Genomic DNA, 18,559 nt, shown 5'->3' with positions numbered 1-18,559 from the left:
TCAAAGTCGCCCAGTTTGTATGGGCCTTTAGGGTGCCGACATCTGTGAGAGATGTTCAAAATATCCGCGAAAAATGCCGGCGTCGTTCACATTTGTTTTATAAATTCAAATAAAAAATGTTTAGTATAAAAAAGGATTATGTTTAGTATATAAGGTAACTGGTATGATATAATTAACCGACAATCGGGATTCCGACAGTCATTACTCAGACGTCGGAATCCCGACGGCACAGCGGGGGGGGCTGGGAGCGCAATGAAGCCCAACGCGGGCTCGCTGAACTCGCCACGCTATTCTCCCTCTACCCAAGGTAACATTACAGGTATGATGCTTGCCAATTTTTACACATATGATGACAAATTCATTTGGCACTAAAAAGGGTTAATAAAAAGGGAGGGGGATGGGGGGGTGGAAATCACTATTATCTTCAAATACATATTTATCCATGAAACCATTGATGAGGCATACGCTGTTATGTCCATCCTAAGTTCTAGTTTTTCACGTGGAACACAATTTTGACCTCCAGAAAGTTCAAGTCTACATTAAATGCGGACACCGATTAAATTCTACATTGTGAATGTCGACAGTCATTGTGTCAACATAGTGTTTTCAGGTGATTGTTGCCCTAACCCTAAAAACAGTCTACCCCAAATGTCTACTACTTGTTCATGTCAGCATTCTGACAGAATACCAATGATAGTTCTTGGGAGAGTCTCCGCAACGGCTCATCTGCAGTAGATAGAAGGGAACCCACACTAACATTTATTTATTACCAGTTTCTTATATAGCTCATACATATTCCGCAGAGCTGTACAGAGAATATTTTAACATTCACATCAGTCCCTGCCCCGTTGGAGCTTACAATCTATATTCCCTACCACATGTACATGCACACACAGACATTCTAGGGTTAATTTGTAGGGAGCCGATTAATCTACCTGTATATTTTTGGATTGTGGGAGGAACCCGGAGTACCCAGTGCAAACCCACGCAAGTACGGGGAGAATATACAAACTCCGCACAGTTAGGGCCATGGTGAAATGGAACCCATGACCTCAGTGCTGTGAGGCAGTAATGCTAACCATTACACCGTCCGTACTGCCCCGTATATATAACACATGGTCGGGATAGAACCCATGACCTCAGCGCTGTGAGGCAGTAATGCTAACCATTACACCATCCATACTGCCCCGTATATATAACACATGGTGGGGATAGAACCCATGACCTCAGCGCTGTGAGGCAGTAGTGCTAACCATTACACCATCCGTACTGCCCCGTATATATAACACATGGTGGGGATAGAACCCATGACCTCAGTGCTGTGAGGCAGTAATGCTAACCATTACACCATCCGTACTGCCCCGTATATATAACACATGGTGGGGATAGCACCCATGACCTCAGCGCTGTGAGGCAGTAGTGCTAACCATTACACCATCCATACTGCCCCGTATATATAACACATGGTGGGGATAGAACCCATGACCTCAGCGCTGTGAGGCAGTAGTGCTAACCATTACACCGTCCGTACTGCCCCGTATATATAACACATGGTGGGGATAGAACCCATGACCTCAGCGGTGTGAGGCAGTAATACTAACCATTACACCATCCGTACTGCCCCGTATATATAACACATGGTGGGGATAGCACCCATGACCTCAGTGCTGTGAGGCAGTAATGTAACCATTACACCGTCCGTACTGCCCTGTATATATAACACATGGTGGTGATAGAACCCATGACCTCAGCGCTGTGAGGCAGTAATGCTAACCATTACACCATCCGTACTGCCCCGTATATATAACACATGGTGGGGATAGCACCCATGACCTCAGTGCTGTGAGGCAGTAATGTAACCATTACACCGTCCGTACTGCCCTGTATATATAACACATGGTGGTGATAGAACCCATGACCTCAGCGCTGTGAGGCAGTAATGCTAACCATTACACCATCCGTACTGCCCCGTATATATAACACATGGTGGGGATAGAACCCATAACCTCAGTGCTGTGAGGCAGTAATGTAACCATTACACCATCTGTACTGCCCCGTATATATAACACATGGTGGAGATAGAACCCATGACCTCAGCGCTGTGAGGCAGTAATGCTAACCATTACACCATCCGTACTGCCCCGTATATATAACACATGGTGGGGATAGAACCCATAACCTCAGTGCTGTGAGGCAGTAATGCTAACCATTACACCGCCCGTACTGCCCCATATATATAACACATGGTGGGGATAGAACCCATGACCTCAGCGGTGTGAGGCAGTAATACTAACCATTACACCATCCGTACTGCCCCGTATATATAACACATGGTGGGGATAGCACCCATGACCTCAGTGCTGTGAGGCAGTAATGTAACCATTACACCGTCCGTACTGCCCTGTATATATAACACATGGTGGTGATAGAACCCATGACCTCAGCGCTGTGAGGCAGTAATGCTAACCATTACACCATCCGTACTGCCCCGTATATATAACACATGGTGGGGATAGAACCCATAACCTCAGTGCTGTGAGGCAGTAATGTAACCATTACACCATCTGTACTGCCCCGTATATATAACACATGGTGGAGATAGAACCCATGACCTCAGCGCTGTGAGGCAGTAATGCTAACCATTACACCATCCGTACTGCCCCGTATATATAACACATGGTGGGGATAGAACCCATAACCTCAGTGCTGTGAGGCAGTAATGCTAACCATTACACCGCCCGTACTGCCCCATATATATAACACATGGTGGGGATAGAACCCATGACCTCAGTGCTGTGAGGCAGTAATGCTAACTATTACACTGTCCGTACTGCCCCGTATATATAACTCATGGTAGGGATAGAACCCATGACCTCAGTGCTGTGAGGCAGTAATGCTAACCATTACACCATCCGTACTGCCCCGTATATATAACACATGGTGGGGATAGAACCCATGACCTCAGTGCTGTGAGGCAGTAATGTAACCATTACACCATCCGTACTGCCCCGTATATATAACTTATGGTAGGGATAGAACCCATGACCTCAGTGCTGTGAGGCAGTAATGCTAACCATTACACCATCCGTGCTGCCCCGTATATATAACACATGGTAGGGATAGAACCCATGACCTCAGTGCTGTGAGGCAGTAATGCTAACCATTACACCATCCGTACTGCCCCGTATATATAACACATGGTGGGGATAGAACCCATAACCTCAGTGCTGTGAGGCAGTAATGTAACCATTACACCATCTGTACTGCCCCGTATATATAACACATGGTGGAGATAGAACCCATGACCTCAGCGCTGTGAGGCAGTAATGCTAACCATTACACCATCCGTACTGCCCCGTATATATAACACATGGTGGGGATAGAACCCATAACCTCAGTGCTGTGAGGCAGTAATGCTAACCATTACACCGCCCGTACTGCCCCATATATATAACACATGGTGGGGATAGAACCCATGACCTCAGCGGTGTGAGGCAGTAATACTAACCATTACACCATCCGTACTGCCCCGTATATATAACACATGGTGGGGATAGCACCCATGACCTCAGTGCTGTGAGGCAGTAATGTAACCATTACACCGTCCGTACTGCCCTGTATATATAACACATGGTGGTGATAGAACCCATGACCTCAGCGCTGTGAGGCAGTAATGCTAACCATTACACCATCCGTACTGCCCCGTATATATAACACATGGTGGGGATAGAACCCATAACCTCAGTGCTGTGAGGCAGTAATGTAACCATTACACCATCTGTACTGCCCCGTATATATAACACATGGTGGAGATAGAACCCATGACCTCAGCGCTGTGAGGCAGTAATCCGTACTGCCCCGTATATATAACACATGGTGGGGATAGAACCCATAACCTCAGTGCTGTGAGGCAGTAATGCTAACCATTACACCGCCCGTACTGCCCCATATATATAACACATGGTGGGGATAGAACCCATGACCTCAGTGCTGTGAGGCAGTAATGCTAACTATTACACTGTCCGTACTGCCCCGTATATATAACTCATGGTAGGGATAGAACCCATGACCTCAGTGCTGTGAGGCAGTAATGCTAACCATTACACCATCCGTACTGCCCCGTATATATAACACATGGTGGGGATAGAACCCATGACCTCAGTGCTGTGAGGCAGTAATGTAACCATTACACCATCCGTACTGCCCCGTATATATAACTTATGGTAGGGATAGAACCCATGACCTCAGTGCTGTGAGGCAGTAATGCTAACCATTACACCATCCGTGCTGCCCCGTATATATAACACATGGTGGGGATAGAACCCATGACCTCAGCTCTGTGAGGCAGTAATGCTAACCATTACACCATCCGTGCTGCCTCCTCATCCCCAGCCCGTGTAGCTGCACAGATACTGTTCCGCTGCCTGGATTCTCTATGTCAGGAGAACCTTACTTCCCTTTAACGCGTACCTGGCACCTAGACAGAGGAGGCAGCCAATTAAAGGCAGCCAACTCCGCTATCACCCGGCGTCAGTGTGACTGGAGCTGAACATCCACTACTTCACTCTGGCAGTCTCCCCTCGCTGGAGCCAGAACCAGGTTATGTAACGGAACATTATCTATGCATTTATAGCGAAGTAATCTATGCAGCCATTAGCGCTGCTCTCCGATTGGCTACATGACGCTGTACCGCCCCTCACTTCGCTTCGATCCGTGGATGTAAAAGGTGTTCATCATGCCCATGTCAAACGCACCTAAAATATCAGCAGGTCCTCACCACCTGCTAAATATGTAATCAGGGTCCAAGCAGGGGAACACCCTCCGCGCTAATAAGTAATCACCATATAGTCCATTTCTGCATTCCAACCGGAGAATAAATCTGTTTTCAATTAGGAAAACAATCAACTGCTCAATTGAAGAACCGGTGGAGAAATCGCTGAGGCGGCTAGAACACAGATCAATCTTGTTTGTGTCGCGTCAACGGTTCATCTGTAGGTCTGTGAATGCTTGTAAACAAATTAAGAGTCATTGCGGGCGGGGGGGGGGGGGGGGGGGGGGGGGATGTGACTGCAAAAACAGACGGCTGTTATTTTCTCTGAATAACATTTCAAGTGTCTTTATTTTTTATTTTTATGAAAGTACAGTAACTGAGCGCCAAGTAGGAAGGCGGCAATTTCTCCAAGTGTCGGAAGGCAGAAAACAAAACAAGGCTCTGCCATACAGGAAAGCAGACGCATTGTGATCGCACTCATTCAGCCAGATGAAGTGGTAAGTGAGGTCTGCAAACACACTGGGTAGTGCTGGGTACGTATTGTGTTCCCCACAATAAAGGCGCCCTACGCTCTCCCTGGATTTCCTTTGAAGCTCAGAAAGTGATAGGGCCGGTTTGGGGTCTCCCTGATTCCTGCGGAGATGAGGAGCCTAGAGCCCTCCCAACGTAAACAGCCGGAGAAGATGGCTGGAGCCAGGCCGGCGTTACGCAATAGAACGTTATCTATACGTGTGTAAGGGACGTCGGGCTCCTGTCGCCTGTTGGAAAACAGAAAGAGGAAACAACGCTGGGGAGAACGTATCACACAGTATGGCACGCCGCGGTCATCAGCAGGAAGGGCTTACCAGGCCAGGAATAAGCTGGGCTACACATAGGACTTCGGACACTCGATGGCCTGCAAAAGTTTTCAAACCCTTCATTTGTAAGTGACACTTGTAAAGATTTTTTTGTTTTTTTTTAAACACATACAAACATATATGTGCACGTACACAGAATAAGTAGCAACATTACATTTACACCGATTCGAAATCCCAGGTTATTGCCAGATTGACCCGGGTTGGGCCTCAATGGGAGAGCATCAGTGTCCAGTGGGGGTTTGAATGGATTCCGGGGGCGCATGCAGCAGTACTGTGCGGAGTCGGAGGCAGCCAAGTAGCTGCCAGAGTGCTGGGCTTGCCCTCAATGTGTCGTGGCGCCATGTCCAAACGCTGGCTTAAAATTCACTGCTCCAGTGTGCATGGTGCAGACCTGGAACTGTCCCTGGTCAGCAATGCAGTGAAAAGAGTTCTCCAGTTCTCCCAGGTCTGACCCAGATTGGAACCGTGTTTCAAATACCAGGTCGGACCTGGGTTTGTGCTGTAAAAGCCATATATCTCCTCTGTATTTTAGTGCCACCTGTAAGCCACTGACAGAACCGCACTGCACTGATCACATTGTGTGGAATTCAGTATTGAATCCCGGCGGTCAGAATCCCGACGCCGGAATCCTGACAGCCGAAATGCAGACAAGGGGGGGACGTGGATCGCCCCCCCTTGCGGGCGCGCTGCGCTCGCCACGCAGCGGGCCCGGTGCCTCGCTACGCTCGGCACATTCATTTATTCTCCCTCCAGGGGTGTCCGGCGTCGGGATTCTGAATGCCGGGATCCCAACCGCCGGGATTGTAACTGCATCCCATTGTGTGTGCCGACCCCCGGATTCATATTATCCTGTGGAATTTACAGAGGACCTTAATGGTAACTGGAAACAAAAGCTAGAAGCAAGGCGGTTACGGTGCAAGAGATCTAATGGTCGACGGTGCCTAGGTCGACAACTTGAAATGACCGACATTGACAGAAGGTCAAGCTTAAGGTTGACTTTGGCATGGTCAACATGCGTTTTTCACGTTTTCTTTGGTGTCTATGTTCCTGCGCTCGCCACACTTCGGGTGCGGTGCCTCAGAGGTAACTAAAGAGTTAATTTACTAAAATGGGAGTTCTATTGAAGAACGGATGTTGCCCATAGCAACCAAACATATTCTATCGATTATCTTTTAGAACCGGCACCCTAGAGCAGTGATGGCTAACCTTGACACTTCAGCTGCTTTTGAACTACACATCCCAGCATGCCCTGCATCAGTTTCAGCATGTCCACATAGTAAAACTGTAGCAGGGCATGCTGGGATGTGTAGTTCAACAACAGCCGGAGTGTCAAGGTTAGCCATCACTCCTAGAGTATCCACATTTTGTTCATGGCTCTTCTAGACCAAGGGGGGTTATTCAATGTGCCGCTGCTATTTCCTAAAGGGGGAAATAGCGGCGGCTCCCTATGTCTTTAGCAACAGCATTGATGAGGGATCACGGCAGAATGGACCCGACTTCAGAAGCGGTCGGGCATGTCGATAACGGCCGTGGATTGTCGCAAACCCGGCCGCAGATCGACAATCCACGGCCGTTTTGCCCGAGGCCGATCTTTGCGCCGAGCGGCAGGCGGGACATTTAATCCTATCCGTCGTTCTGCAGTCGATCAGACCGCAGCCGGGCCAGGATCACGGCTGTCGGCGGGGATCGACAATCGTGATCCCAGATTGCATACCCCCCAAGAGTTTCTTATTGAGAATTAAAAAAAATATATTAAATGAAGTAAATTGCGTTTATATGTCATCGATGTTGTGAGGGACAGGATTCGCTTCGGTTTGCCCACGTAGGTTTTGATTGGATGCCACAAGCACTGGTTTTATTTTTCTATTACACTGACCATAAATAATTAGATCCTGGATCACCAACCCAGGGCACCACTGCAATTGTCTCAAGGCACCCCAGGGTGCCACGGCACAGTTTGGGAACCACTGTTCTAGAAGGTGCTAACTAAAGAAGTAGAATGTGATTGGCGGCCTAAAGAGGCATATACATGAAGGCTGACAGCATCCGCTTCCAAACACATTCATCAACACACCGGACACAGGATCTACATGGTGCATGGTTACATAGGGAAATGTAATTAGTACATAAAGTCATTGTTCCGCCATAGGCGCTTCCTTATCGGCAAGATATTGACGACACAAGGAAGGGATCAATAGCTGAATACGGATGTAGAGTAGTGACAGATAAAGGCAGAGTATGAATGAGGCACAGAACACAGGGGGACTCACCGTACGATCCTGGCTCGGCCGTGTGATAGGAGAAGTGCAGGAGCAGCTCATCCTCGGACATGTGACAGATGAAGACTTTCAGCAGGCTGCAGATGATGAACAGGGCATTGTGGGACTGCCAGATGAAGAGCTGACTGCAAGGAAGAGACATTGTCCAGTCAGTGTACAATCGCCAACCCTTGTGCTTAGTGTGACCACCGCAGCGGAGGCCTCTGCCATAGCATGGTGCCATAGTGACCTATCGCTGGGAATCAGTGGGATACACCATTACGCTACTGGTTCCTATATGGATTATCAACTAGCAATGAGAACCGGCTCTGCTCCCTCAGAGATGTCAGGGCGCACTCTAATGTAACGTAACAATTTGTACCCGGCACTTAATCTGGTGAAGCCAAATCCTGGCTCAGTGTCATTGGCTCTGGTACATATATAGCATATTATTACTCAGCCCAGTTTCCCTACGTGGTGCATTGCTGCAGCTTGGACTACAGACAATAGTTCCTGGGTCCAGCACTCTGATCCGGATTAAAAGAAGGGTTTTACCCAGGCAATCTGGGTCCCATTCACACTATAGGGAAACACCCCCCACCCCACCCCTGCACCGCCCTGCCATCCGGTGATGTCAGCGACCTGGTTTATTGCCGGTCGCTGCGGGGAGTTTCATTTCGCAAATGCTGAGTCGCTCCCGGGATGGACCCGTAATGAAATCCCAGGTGCGATATGGCATTTGCGATGCTGAAGGGGAGGAGCGGACAGGCAGGGGTGACACAGAGGGAAGATACAGCGAGCATGGAACAGAACTATAGCTGACTACTCCTCACCTCTGAGGTGAAGTACCGCCACAGACCACTAGAGGCCACTAAGGGACAAAATTACTCCTTTTGTGCGCTAAAAGATGTCATAATAGAAAGTGAAACAATCTTTGCAGGGACACTGATCTGATTCAGACTTGCTGGATGTAGAAAGAGGGAGCTGTGAAGACAAAGATTGGAGGTAGGAGCAGATAGGGACAGGGGGTGGGGGGGGGGGGGATTTGTGGGATAAAAATGGTCACAGCTCTAAGTGAAAGTAAAAACTGACCGCTATATATAAATATTTTCCTCTTCTGAATGCGGAACATTAATAAATGCATCTATCCTTGTTTGCTGTAGTGGTTTGCAGTACTTCTATGCACTTACTTCTGGCATTCTGCTGATATCTGCAGTTCTTTTGTCCGAGAGAGCAACACTCTGATTAGAGCGCCAAAATTCCCTGTTCTTGGGTTGTTCTCAACTGGAAAAAGGATAAAAAAAAAATCCATGTAAATAAAAGACGTCCTCCCTCCGAGTGCAACGTTTCTACTTCATCTGCGTGTTCCCCAGCACGTATCTAACCCGCCCACCCCACAGTCTCCTGTTACATTACATTATCTTCCACAGTAGCAATATAAGCAGCCTTTTGTGGCTGAGCCTGGATTCATGAGCATCACCAATAGCTGGTGGTATCACTGGGGCACTACCCCCCCTGCCCGCCCATACCACGTGCATAAGATGTGGCTGTATCCTCGCAGTGGCGTAGCAATAGCTCTGCAGCCCCCGCGGTTGCTTGGAGGCGCTAGGGAAGTTTGGGCGCTGCAGGGTCTGCGGAAGCTATTGCCGCCGCCGAATCTCTGATGCCCGCAGTGCCCGAGTCTCGGTGCTCCTCCTGTAAAATGGCTGCCCCCTTCACAGCAGACAGTTAATAAGGATGCTTAAGGAGGCAGCGACCTCCTCTTTCATCCTAAATAATGGTCTGCTGTAAAGCGGTGGCCATTTTGGATGTGATATTCAGAGAGAGGAGCAGGAGCGCCGGGACTGATAGCAGCAGGTCCAGGAAGCCGGCCCGGGACCGCAACAGATCGTTGTGGCAGAAGAGGGAGTAAGTGTGGGTGAGTGGGAGTAGGGGGGGTGCACACATTTCAGTGGCGGGGAGGTGCCCCAATTGTAGTTACGCCACTGACCCTTGGTATTCACTCCTGTAGTCTCACGCTCCGCGCGGCAGCCATCGCTATGCGTACAGAGTGCTAGTAATGCCTGGCACCTAAGCCATGGCATTGCGCTGTATAGAGTATTAATGTGGAATGTTTCATAGGACTACCCTGGGCATCCCTGCGGACATTTGTGGCGCCTTATAAAGTTAATAATAATAATCCCAAACAGCTAAGGAACAAGCCGCCCATTGCAGAGCGGGAGATTTATATCACTAGATGCGAGGCGCTCTGCAATAATCACACGGGACACAGAACCGGGGGTTACACTCACAGATTTTATTTCATTTCCCACAAAATGTTGGGAGCGGACCAAGTGATCTTTTCTCACTTCTATAAATTACATCTGGGCTTAACCAAGGCAGTATTAACACACTGGTCGTCCCAGGGCAGATATCACGTTAATGGGCACCATGCTGTATGGATTAGGACATAAACTAACGTAAGGGCTATATAAAGGGTTAAAATAAAGACAAATGGGTTCAAATGTCATCGGATTACATCGCCGTGGTAACACAGCTGCGGAATGGAACCTCCTCAAGGACACAGGGGTGCTGAGGTAGCGCTTCCCCTATAGAGGGTCCATCAATGAGGATAATGTTGTTCCTTCTCGTGGAGGTAAATGCTTTTTTAGACTCTTAGTATACACCAAAACCAATCAATAGGTTTAAATATGAAAAGCTTAAAAATAGAGTTAAATAATGTCAGACTGAAAAGAAAGCGTCGGCACAGCTACCTTGCCAGGGCTCTCGTCGGCACAGCGACAGTACCAGGGCCCTCGGCGGTACAGCGAGCAGCGGCTCAACACTTTTATTGTTCATTTAAGAACAAAGCATCACCTAACTAAATAACAGTGTTAACCGCTGCCAAGCATGTCTATACTGGGTACTTGTTTACTTTTACGGCGGCAGCATGGCCGCGCGCTACTTCCGGGTCTCGCTGCGCGCTCGGTGGCTCGCTACACTATCTAAAGTCAACTCCATGCCAACGTGGATAGTGGGGGTATGAACTATCCACATTGGCATGCAGTTTATTTTAGATAAAGTGTGGCGAGTGCGGGGGGGGATGCCGACCCGGAAGTAGCATGCGGCCATGCTGCCGCCGAGAAACTAAACAAGTACCCTATCCTGTTACCTAAAGATACGTAATACCAAGAGCGCTTACTTAATGACTTGCAGATAGAAACGGTTGCTTCTTCCAACAGCTTCGAATCAGCGCTGAAACAAATCAGAAAGATTGCTGGGATTATACAGAGGAACATACAATACATATAATGCAGAATATCATTTATTGTCTGCAAATATCAATTCAAGATATAATCGTTTTTTTATTAAAAATGTTAATGGAAATAATTAAAGAATACAATAAAATCACTAGAAAAATACAACCTGCCTGATACAAGTAATTAGTAGTACAGTACTAGTCTACTGCAAACAATGAAGCTGTAAGGATGCATAATACAACATATAGCTATTTAGCGGACGGTAACTACTTAGCTAGCTACATAAACTGAAGGATTCTCATGACAGAGTCGCTGCGTAAGTAGATCGGAGACCAGAGAGGATGGATTCAGTATTGAATCCCGGCGGTCGGGATCCCGGCGTTCAGAATCCCGACGCCGGAATCCCGACAGCCGAAATGCCGACAAGGGGGGGACGTGGATCGCCCCCCCTTGCGGGCTCGCTGCGCTCGCCACGCAGCGGGCCCGGTGCCTCGCTACGCTCGGCACGCTATTTTATTCTCCCTCCAGGGGTGTCGTGGACACCCCAGGAGGGAGAAAGTGTCGGCATTTCGGCGGTCGGGATTCCGGCGTCGGGATTCTGAACGCCGGGATCCCGACCGCCGGGATCTTAACTGCATCCCGAGAGGATGGGTAAAACTGTATAAAATGCAGGATTATTAATTAAAGAATCCAATAAATCAGTCACTCAAAAAATACAAAACTGGAGGTGTCCAGACGACAATGATACAGAATTTTCTTCCAGTCAATTTTCAACATGACGACATGGACGAATATTTAAGTCAAAACCGAGTTACTGAGAAATTCCTATTTTTATGATGGTTTTTGTCGATGAAATTAACACGGAGTGGTGTAGTTTATAGATTATAGGAGGTATTCAATCCCGGGAGCGATTTCCGACAGGGGGAAAAAGCGTCTGCAGCCTATTCAAGGCTGCTGTTTCTGACAGCATTGAAGGTGGATCTTGACAAAACAAATCCGACTTTAAAACAAGTCGGACCTGTTTTGTCGGAATCGGCTGTGGATGGACAAATTTGCGACCGTCTTTCGACAATCTGCGGCAGTTTTCCCCAACACTCCCACTTTGACACTCTACAGGTGGAACACGATCCGCGATTCCAACTGTTAGGGCAGGAATTCCGACTGTCAGAACGTCCCATGTCTAGGTTGATGGTCATTATGTCGACAACATTATATTGACATTGACAAGGTGCAAGCAAACGTTGACACAAAAGTGTCAACATAGGACAAGTGGACCCCAAATTAGTGTACCCATTCACTTGCCATACAAAAGCCATTTTTCCATTCCCAGTTCGAGTTCAGGTTGATGATAAAGTATGAAAAAGTCCAAAGAATAGGGAATTTTTTTTGAAAAACTCATGTAGACATTTTCAGGTGTAAACCTTTTTTCAGGTCGACGCTGTGTCAAGGTCGACATTTTGGTGTAGACCTATTGACTGTAGACAGACACTGTCGGTCAGCCTTCCGGATACCGGGACAGATCACGCTGCCTATCATTAGCTGGAGATTCCATGTTTAGGGAGGTCAGGGGTCAGATGCAATGAGCCAATGACTGTGGGCTTGTTTGAACCACCTTGAACCTTTAAAGCAGAGAGCCAATAACAGGGAAGGTGGGAGTTATGGTAATGTGTTACAGACACGTGTCTAGGCTGCGCCGTCTCATTTAACGGTCTTATCATGCAATCTGAGCCCTCAAAGTTCCTAATCCCCCGTTTTTGGACCGGTCTGAGAATTTCTTTCAGTGCAGTCTCCTAATTTCCGATCGTCTACACTCCTTCTCTGGTATGTTTCTTGAAAATCTCAGTTTTATCTCTAAGGTGGTCTTCAGTTTTGGCTGAATATTCCTCTATAATTGAAACCAAATGTCCACCAGCATAACAAAGCGCAAAGTTACAAGCGGTCACACATTTGGAACTCAGAACGGTTCAGTGAGTTATCATCGGAAATGCAATATAAATCAGGGACAGGGTCCACAAAAAAAAAAAAAAAGGAATCGGTGCTTTAACTAGATGGGAAGTCAATATCGGACAGGGCTGAGGGAGCCGTCGCTGACCGCGATCCCTGGTAAAATGTCTGCAGTAATACATGCATTATAAAAGCAATGAGATGAGAATTCTCTGCAGAATGTCAGTCTACGTTTCTAGCTACTTGCTGGTGAGGACAAGTTCATCCGGCTCTCCACAAGAGGGCGTAGTACTAGCAGGAGCTGGCACACCCAGGAGCCAAGGCTGCACTACTTGCACTACTACTTGCTTGTACAATACATTGGTTTTATCTATTAATCCAGCCTGGAGTTAAGGGACAGTGGTCAGCATTTGGACTTCGGATCATTCCTGCCCAGGGCCTGATCTGTGTGGGGTTTAGATGTTCTCACTTGTGTTTTTCAGGCAGGATAACTGGCTTTTGATCAGATGTATTCTAGTGTGTCTTTGTGGTAGGCAAACTAAGATCCAATGGGGGATAGGAATGGACATGAATCTAATGTTGGGGTGCACAGTGCGAAGGTCCCCCAATGTTTATACCAACAGGTGATTCTCCTTAAGGGGCCTATGCACAAGGAAGCTAATTCCCCGTTCTTCTAATGCCTGGGTCGGGGGAAAACCAACATGTTGAAAAACCTCAATTCGCCGATTTTGACCATAGAAATGATTGGGATCTGGGAGCTGGGTTTTCTTTTATTCTGCAGATATCCGACGGATTGTTGCTGGTCGGTGCCTACTGATCACGGATGTCCAATCAGATCGACATAATGAGGAGTTGGAGAGGAGAGGACCTATTTATTAATGCAGTGGTAGCCAACCCTAGCCCTCGAGAGCTACCAACAGTGCACATTTTACAGACAACCTAGCTGCCGCACAGCTGCACTCATTAATCACTGACACATTATAAAAGATACACAGATGGAGCTAATAAGCTCACTTGTGATTCTGTGAGGAGACCTGCAAAACATGCACTGTTGGTAGCTCCCGAGGACTAGGGTTGGCTACCCCAGTATTAATGTATTTAGTAACCGTTTCCTATATAGCGCACACATATTCCGCAGCGCTGTACAGAGAATATTACCAATTATATAGCGCACACATATTCCGCAGCGCTGTACAGATAATGTTACCAGTTATTATATAGCGCACACATATTCAGCAGCGCTGTACAGAGAATATTACCAGTTATTATATAGCGCACACATATTCAGCAGCGCTGTACAGAGAATATTATCACCAGTTATTATATAGCGCACACATATTCAGCAGCGCTGTACAGAAAATGTTACCAGTTATTATATAGCGCACACATATTCCGCAGCGCTGTACAGAGACTATTATCACCAGTTATTATATAGCGCACACATATTCCACAGCGCTGTACAGAGAATATTATCACCAGTTATTATATAGCGCACACATTCTGCAGCGCTGTACAGAGAATATTATTACCAGTTATTATATAGAGCACACATATTCCTCAGCGCTGTACAGAGACTATTATTACCAGTTATTATATAGTGCACACATATTCTGCAGCGCTGTACAGAGAATATTATTACCAGTTATTATATAGAGCACACATATTCTGCAGCGCTGTACAGAGAATATTATTACCAGTTATTATATAGCGCACACACATTCCTCAGCGCTGTACAGAGACTATTATTACCAGTTATTATATAGTGCACACATATTCTGCAGCGCTGTACAGAGAATATTATCACCAGTTATTATATAGCGCACACATATTCTGCAGCGCTGTTCAGAGAATATTATCACCAGTTATTATATAGCGCACACATATTCCGCAGCGCTGTACAGAGAATATTATTACCAGTTATTATATAGAGCACACATATTCCGCAGCGCTGTACAGAGACTATTATTACCAGTTATTATATAGCGCACACATATTCCACAGCGCTGTACAGAGAATATTATTACCAGTTATTTATATAGCGCACACATATTCTGCAGCGCTGTACAGAGAATATTATTACCAGTTATTTATATAGCGCACACATATTCTGCAGCGCTGTACAGAGAATATTCAAACATTCACATCAGTCCCTGCCCCAGTGGAGCTTACAATCTATATTTCCTACCACATGTACACGCACACACAGACATTCTAGGGTTACTTTTGATGGAAGCCAATTAACTTATCAGTATATTTTTGGATTGTGGGAGGAAACCAGAGTACCTGGAGGAAACCCACGCAAGCACGGGGAGAATATACAAACTCCACACAGTTAGAGCCATGGTGAGTATCGAACTCATGACCTGTAAGGCAGTAATGCTAACCATTACACCGTCCATATATGTCAGACTCACTGTGCGGAAAGTGTGAAATGCTGACACTGCAGAAAGCGTACCATTATTACAGACATGACTGTCTTAGATTGCGTCTTCCAGATAACACTCCTATAGCAGTGCACTTCGGGCCTTAGCCCTGTGCCCATTCCACCTCTTTATTAACGGTTCCCGGACAAATCACATAAACAGGGTGAAGAACCCCCTCCCAAGTCTGAGCTGAAAAGGTTAAACTAATTTTATTGTTGTATAAAGGTTGAATGTTACGGTAACATCAGATCTCGGTGCAGACGTTCCTTATTACACATTTCTCAATCAGTGAATTTTATTATTTTTTATCATTTCGTTTTTCTACTACATCTTTAGGTTTAGGCTGGAATAGATGCGAGATTTCAGGGGACGTGCCGGGTGACTGACAACACAAAATAATGTCACACAAATCAAAGCCCCCTTCCATTAAATCCTTCCACGTGCGATAGAAACCATACTATAGCGAACTACGGTATGTGTGCCACTGCTGCACTTCCCGCTGAATTTAATTCCTCGCCCATATAATACACAATATATAATACTTCACTGTGCAGACCGTCGCATCCGTGAAAAACAAGTAAAACTTTATAAACAGAAGCGTTTAAGTGTCCGAACACTTCCCGGATTAGAGCGTAGGCATCATCTAGGACTTGTTTGGTAATTACACGAGGACACAACAGCATCTTGTAAGAAGGAAATTACAAGTCATGACCCCGGCGTTTGCATAAAATTCCCAAGCCACAGATTTGAAGGCGCTATGTCCCCCCCCCCCCACCTCCTAGGATTTGTACAAATAGCCCAATTAATCTGCAGGGAACGGACAAGTGGTCTTTAGAATGAAGCGAAATGAAGCAGTGGAGTCAGCAAACGTGCAGGAAATGCTAGATATATGGCCTTCTGAACAAGACACGCACTTCAAGGCCCGAACAATTAACCTGTTATGAAGACGGCATTAACCACTAGCACGGCTAGCGTCCCCCAGCGTCCCCGGACAAGATTCATGAGGTGGCACCTGACCAAGTGGACCGGCTCCACATATTGGTTTAAGTTTGACCACAAAGCCGCCAGGAAAAGCTGCTTCATTAATGAAGGAAGGAAGGAAGGAGTGAATGAATGTAAAGATGGGAAACGAATATTAAATGTGATTATGTGAATCCCTGCATTTAACCACAGCGGGGCTGGGGAGAGACTTCGCACTGTTCTGCTACACACTGGTGAGAAAGAAAACACTGCCGGGGTTTTTCAGCTGATCAATTGTCGGCCACAGTCCAAGAATGTGCTGGTTTTATCCCCAGGCGCGGCGATGCCTCGTACAGCTCCTGGACAATAACGGCTGCCAACCAGAGGCCTCGTACGCTGGCCAGGAAACACTACGGTGACATTTCTCTGATCGGTGGTGACATCCCATGAAGTGGTCACACGTAATTAATAGATACGGTTAGGACGAGGATGCGGTGGACCCTGGAAAGGTTACTTGGCAAATTAGAAAGCAGAGAAGTGAAACAAATGTGACAGATAAAGAGAGAGATGTATCGTTAGAGAGGATTGATGTGAAGAAGAAGCAACCAATCAGCTGCTGACGTTTCATAGTGTGTGCGCAAAGGGTTTTATACATTTCTCCTAAAAGGGAGCAGGAAAATGTGACCAGGGATTGTAATTTGGAACAAGCGAATTATGTGCTGCTGTAAATGATGTTGTGCACCCCAACACCTGCATGTGCGCGAATGTCCAGTCACCCCATTCGGTCACGTTCCCAATGAATAAAATAATTCCTGGGTTTCTAGTAAAGGGGACCATAAATGACAGCAACTTCTCTGAGGGGAGAAGTCGCTCATAATCCCCCTTCAACGGCCGGGATCGCTGCGATCCCGGAGGCTTGGCGATAGGATAAATCTATAGTGCAGCATGTGCCAGCTTCAGGCTCCAATGTGATGATCACGAGACCAAGAAAACACACACCTGGGAAAAACCATGCAGCACTGCAGGTGGGGTAGATGTAACGTGTGCAGAGGCACTTACATTTAGGTGAGGTGTGTTTGAACGGATATCTAAATTGCGGTGCAAACATAAAGCATCCAGTATTTACCCTGCACAGAAAAATATAAGGCAGCCAAATCTAAAGCCTCCTGCACATCAGCCCCACCTGCAGTGCAGCATGAGCGTGGTTTTGGCCATTTCTGTGCGTTTTTTTTGATTTGCGAACCAATCCACCACCACATAAAAACCTAATCAGTCTGACCTGATTTCCCCTCACCCTGCCTGGCAGCGTCACAGAAGGGCTAAGTATATTTTGCCATTATATGTGCCATTTTTTGCATGCAATTTATCATGTGTAAAGGACTCCTGAGGAGCTGGCGGCATAGAACAGGCTGCGGCAGGGGGGGAATTGGGTGGGTCAGGGATAAATCTCTTATCCATGCACTCATTATATCCCATATTGATTATTGCAATAGTCTCCTAACTGGTCTTCCCAAGAACAGACTCTCACCACTGCAATCCATTTTAAATGCCGCTGCTATGCTGATCTTCCTAGCAAGACGCTCATCGTCTGCTGATCCGCTCTGCCAGTCCCTCCATTGGTTGCCTGTATCTAACCGTATTCAATATAAAACCCTTCTGCTAGCATATAAAGCTATTAACCATACTGCACCAGCATACAGTATATCTCTGCACTTATCACAAAATATCTCCCATCTCGACCACTCTCTGCACAATATTTGCATCTGTCTTCTACACGGATCGCTAGCTCCCATTCACTATTACAGGACTTTCATTGGGCTGCTCCCATCCTATGGAATGCCCTTCCCTAAACAATAAGACTCCACTAGCCTCCAAACTTTCAAGCGTTCCCTGAAAACTCACCTCTTCCGGCAAGCCTATCATATTTATATACCACACACATAACCCTCTGAGGCACTTATGTATTATATAGCTTCCCTTCTGGACTTGTAACTTGGTGGGACTGCTATACTATTACTGGTGCCTGTCCTTATGTTTCCCCCCTATATCCCTATAGATTGTAAGCTTGCAGCAGGGCCCTCCTACCGCCAAGTCTGTCTGTTGTTAT

The 18,559-nt window shown here is 46.8% G+C and overlaps 1 protein-coding gene across 3 annotated transcripts in view; it reads right to left on the bottom strand.

The window, feature by feature from the left end:
• Window positions 1–18,559, bottom strand: part of DYM (dymeclin) — a 276,200-nt gene that overhangs the window by 231,761 nt on the left and 25,880 nt on the right. For all 3 annotated transcript variants that reach the window (XM_083155293.1, XM_083155295.1, XM_083155294.1), the window contains exons 3-5: window positions 11,068–11,120; window positions 9,077–9,170; window positions 7,899–8,032 (exon numbers count right to left, since the gene is read on the bottom strand). In XM_083155293.1, the coding sequence (XP_083011419.1) occupies window positions 7,899–8,032; window positions 9,077–9,170; window positions 11,068–11,120 (281 nt within the window). The remainder of the gene's footprint in view (window positions 1–7,898; window positions 8,033–9,076; window positions 9,171–11,067; window positions 11,121–18,559) is intronic.

This window comes from Crinia signifera, chromosome 1, assembly GCF_055691185.1.
Source record: "Crinia signifera chromosome 1, ASM5569118v1, whole genome shotgun sequence".
NCBI lineage: Eukaryota > Metazoa > Chordata > Amphibia > Anura > Myobatrachidae > Crinia > Crinia signifera.
This window is presented reverse-complemented; position numbering and strand designations above follow the sequence as displayed.